The sequence below is a fragment of the Medicago sativa genome, chromosome 5 (genome assembly GCF_051527215.1).
Source record: "Medicago sativa cultivar Bolivia chromosome 5, Bolivia_mono, whole genome shotgun sequence".
NCBI classification, from domain to species: domain Eukaryota; kingdom Viridiplantae; phylum Streptophyta; class Magnoliopsida; order Fabales; family Fabaceae; genus Medicago; species Medicago sativa.
The window spans coordinates 17,650,613-17,655,606 of NC_140753.1; the positions used below are offsets into that span (position 1 = coordinate 17,650,613).

General features: G+C 36.7%; 1 protein-coding gene across 1 annotated transcript; it reads left to right on the forward strand.

Moving 5' to 3' along the window:
- Positions 1-1,606: 1,606 nt before the first annotated feature.
- LOC146920660 (putative disease resistance protein RGA4) lies at positions 1,607-4,326 on the forward strand. The gene is made up of 2 exons (XM_085714095.1): positions 1,607-4,063; positions 4,146-4,326. The coding sequence occupies exons 1-2, from the start codon at positions 1,684-1,686 to the stop codon at positions 4,205-4,207; spliced, it is 2,442 nt and encodes an 813-aa protein (XP_085570221.1). The 5' UTR covers positions 1,607-1,683; the 3' UTR covers positions 4,208-4,326.
- Positions 4,327-4,994: the final 668 nt, after the last annotated feature.

The window sequence follows — 4,994 nt, forward strand, 5'->3', positions numbered from 1 at the left end:
AGCATAGGGTTATGCACCAAGACAATGAGCTTAACTATTTTGTTAAATCATTTTAATACTAATGAATCAATTGTAGTAGTAATTTAGATGTGGTTACCAAATATCAAAGAAGAAGGAATTCAAAAATGACCTAATTACCTTTCTTTCATGATTTTATCACAACTTTTTTAATTTGCAAACAAGATTTATGCTAGTGCATCCTCCAGTTTAACATCCCAATTACAATTATCTTTGTTGATTAGAAAATATACAATATACTTGTTAAGTTATCCATCAAATTCTTGGCACCGTTACTGGGATTGTTGATTACTTTCAGCAAGACAATTGTGATTGTACTTCGGATATATGTCTATTTATTTTATGCTAGTGAGCTTATTGTCTTAAATTTTTGCATTTGTATATACTAAGCTATTGTTTGCTTATCACTCATGGGTTCCAACCCGCGAACTCTGCTTCCTTTACAATTAAGAAAGTAGTCCTAACAAGCCTTGGAGAAAATAAGTATGAATGGGGGACCTTACAAGACCCAATTGATTTTTTTTTTTTTTATGAGCTAGTTTTATGAAACTTGTAAATTCTACCGTCTAATTCGGGTGATTGAAGACCATTTAGGGAGCAACAACATGTCAATACTTCAGAACTAAAAGAGAGATACACCACATCTCCATCCAAAGCTTTAAGGTATTGGTTTAAAGAATCATATATTTTATAGTTTCAACATTTTACTCATTAATAGACGGTGTGAGACTTAGGCACTCACGCTTAAAATCCAACAATCTCCCCCACAAATGTGAGTTCCCACCTTCAATAACATGATTCAAGATATGATCCACTATCTCCCCCCACCAAACTGAAACTAGGAGAGATCCAAGACAACAACAACACATCTTCATCCAAAATCTTAAGGGTGTGTTTGGATGGAGGGTTTAGGTGGAGAAGGAAGAGGAGGACTTGCTTTTCTTTTTTAAATGATGGACATTGTAAAATTGAATTAACAACATGATAAATGAACATATAATACTTCAAAAACACTTAATTCATTTTTTTTTTTTAAAAACATTTTACATTGTTCGTAATTTAAACAATAAAAGTAAGTCTTCCCCTCATTTCCCCTCCTAAACCTTCAATCCAAACATACCTAAGACTTTAGGTTAATGAATCACCTCTTTTATAAATCAACCATTTTACACATTCATAGACTTTATGCAAGGGAAATATAAATATATATAAAAATAAACATATACATCTCATGATATGTTTAACACTTGTTTCTCTATTTATTTTATTTTTTGAGGGGGAACACTTGTTTCTCTATTATTTTTTCTTTGACTCAAGTTTCTCTAATGTTTGTTTAAGTCCATTTATTTAAATGGTAATAGACTAAGAGTCACACACGTTACGCGGCAATCAAAACTAATTTAAAATTAGATGGCCAGCAAGCAAGTAGTTGAAATCACTGATCACGCTTTGTTGTTGGATTATCAATTTAATAATCATCAATTAACAAGTATTAAATCATAATTTAATCTTATCTATTTTTATAGTTTATTGATTAAATCCAGATAATGGAAAAGCACAATATGAAGTAGTAGTATCTTCTTCTTCCATTCTCCTAATTATCACAGCAATAATCCATAAGTTTTTGAATATAGTATTATATTTTCAGACACAAAAAATTCTACAATGGACGTAGCCATGATTTCCCATTCAATTTCCAACATCCTACAATGGATGGACACCCTAAAACCCTTAGCAATTCGACTATCAGGAATTGACCTCAACCAGCTTGAAAACAATCTTAAACAAATCAATGACAAAGTCCAAAAAAAGAGCCACTCCGAGTGGCTTCAAAAGGTTAAAGATGTAGTAATCGATTTGAACGATTTGACCGAGGATCTTCGTTACAAAGAGAGTATCAGGTCAAGCTTAAGCATAAAGAATCGCATTAAAGGCACTCGTCATGTTAAGAAAGCCACCGAGGAACTCAAACGTCTGATCGAGCAAGAGACGAAGCTAGGAGAAGAAGAAGCAGCAGTTATTAGTGATACTACTGAGAAAAGAAAGTCTGCATGTGAAGATTTTGAGAAAATTACCAAGCATGTAGCTGTTGGAAGAGAAAATGAGAAGGAAGAGATTATAAATCAACTGGTGAACCTGAAGAACACTGATGCTGCTGTTCCTGTTGTTATTGTTATTGTTGGTGTTCCTGGAATTGGCAAAACAAAACTTGCTCATCTCGTTTGTGAGGATGAGCAAGTCGAAATGAATTTTGGGTTACCAATTTGGATCAAAACCTTTGATGTTGAATCTATAGCAAAAAGTGTTGCCGAGTCTCATCATGAGAAACGCCTCTTACTTGTTATAGATGATTTGAGAATTGAGATTAATGAGCCTGGTTATCTTGAGAAGTTGCAGAAGAAATTAACTGAAGCTGTTGATGGCCGTACTGATACGGCCATACTCATTACTACACGTAGTAACCATGTCGCGGACAACATTGCTGTTAGACATGTTTTGAAGTTGCAGGAGCTTAATCAAGAGGACTCTTGGTCCTTGTTTGAGGAAATTCATGGAGCAGTTTCAAAATACAACCAACACTGCACCGCATCAGAGATCGTGAGGGATTGTCGTGGAGTCCCTCTTGCAATAGTGATCGTAGCAAAAGTGATGCTCTATAATCATGAGGGCTCTATTCTGCAATCAGCACCTGACATAGAGAAGATGTTTCTACGAATGTTCAGGTATATCTATTACGAAGATCTTCCCACATATCAGAAGTTGTGTTTTGCGTATTGTTCATTGTTTCCAGAAGATTATTTGATTGATGCCGAGAGACTAATTCAACTTTGGACGGCTGAAGGATTTCTAACAATTTCCTCAAACAACTATCCAGAACAACAATTTGGTCCAGCTTGTTTCAACGAATTTGTTCCTTTGGTTTTTCATCAAGTGGAAGAAGAAAACGAAAACCAATACGGTGGTGTTGTGACAAACATCAACTACTTATATAGAATAAACCCGTTAATGCATAAACTTGCAAGGCTAGTCACCGTCGACAATCGCGAAAACATCACCGTGGATTCGATGGGGGAGGGTGTTCACGATGGAATGCTACGAGTTTCGTTTGATTATGCTTTAGATTTGTTGTGTGGGATCCCAGATTCTGTGTTTGAGAAAGCTAAAAATCTGAGGACCATTCTTTTTCCATACAACACTGACAACCCTCGGCTTCCTGACGAGGTACAGATGACAACATCAACCTGGATTAAGATCTTTAACACATTCAAGGCTATGCGTGTGTTAGATATGCATGACTTGGGGATCAAGACAATTCCAAGCTCTATTGAAGAGGTGAAGTACTTGAGGTATCTAGATCTTTCTCATAACAACTTCGAGAAGCTTCCTAGTTGCATCACAAATCTTATCCACTTGCAAACATTGAAACTTTCTCAATGTCATTTCCTCAAGGAATTGCCAAAAGACATGGAGGATTTGAGTTGCCTCAATCATCTTAACTTAGAGGGATGTCTTGGTCTAACTCACATGCCAACTGGGATAAATAAGCTCACTTCTTTACAAACATTGTCACTCTTTGTGGCTAGCAAGAAACACGTTACGGGAGGACTAAGAGAACTCACCGATCTCAACAATCTGAGAGGTCATATGGAAATTTCGCATCTGGAACAAGTCAAGTTCTCTCCATCCAAGGAAGTTGCTAAAGATGAATTTTTGGAAAAAAAAGAACACCTTGGGTTCTTGACTCTAAGATGGGATCATGAGGAGGAGGAGGAGGATAAGAAGGAAAAGGAAAGCAATGTCAACGAAAAGAAGTCGCTTGACCGTCTTGTGCCACCTCCGAATCTGAGAATGTTATTCATTGTGGGGTACAATGGTCTCACCTTGTCTAACTGGCTCGATTCACTTCTTTGTCTTGTCAAGTTTACCTTGAACGACTGTCCAAAATGCGAATTTCTCCCGCCAATGGATAAGCTTCCACATCTCAAGGTTCTCCAACTTCGGAGGTTGGACTCACTGAAATTCATTGCAGAAAACAATGAAGTTGGTAAGCCCCCTTCCTCTGCTACACCAGAATTCTATAAATCCTTGGAGGAACTTACAATGTCAGATTGTCCTAATCTAAAAAGTTGGTGGGAAAAAGACATATGGGAAAATGATAGACCATCTTTCAGTTGCATTTCAAAGCTAAATATTCAATATTGTCCTCAGTTAGCTTGCATGCCGCTATATCCCGGTCTTGATGATGAGCTCGTTGTGGTGGAGTCGAGCATAATATCAATGAAGGATACAATGAAGTACGCTGCTCCTGAAATCAAAACTTCTAATTCACAATTGAAACCCTTCTCCAAATTGAAGTCCATGGTAGTTGAGCGCATCGAGCATTCTCCACCTGAAAGATGGCTCAAAAACTTCATTTCACTTGAACAACTTCACATTAGAGATTGTTTTAATTTAGCGTCTCTACCACAAGGTTTCAAGTCTTTGAGTTCACTCCAAACACTCACTATTGAAAGATGTCAAGAACTTGATCTTGACAAATATCCAAATGAGTGGGAGGGTCTGAAAAACCTCCGTTCTCTTACATTAAGTGTTTTATCTTGGTTTTCGGGTGTCAAACATTGATTACGTTTGAACCTTTTAAACCGGTGATATCTTATTTTTTCTTGGGAAGGGAAAAAGTAAGCAAAACCCTTGAGAATCGAGGTCCGGGAGTTGTTTTCGCTACGGGAAGGTGTTAGGCACCCATAACGACTATAGTAACCTATAGGAACCGTCTTTAATTTCTACGTGCGCGCTTTATTTTTAAATGCTATTTTGAAAATGTTTATTAAACCTAAGAATGTTCTAAGTGAAGAATTGGAGGGAGAAGAATGTGTTTGAATTTTTATTTTAGTTGAATTGAAGGAATTTTGTTCCTTGCCTACGTGCCCGTTTAAGGGATCAAATCCACCGTAGTTCTCTCTCAAAAATGTTTT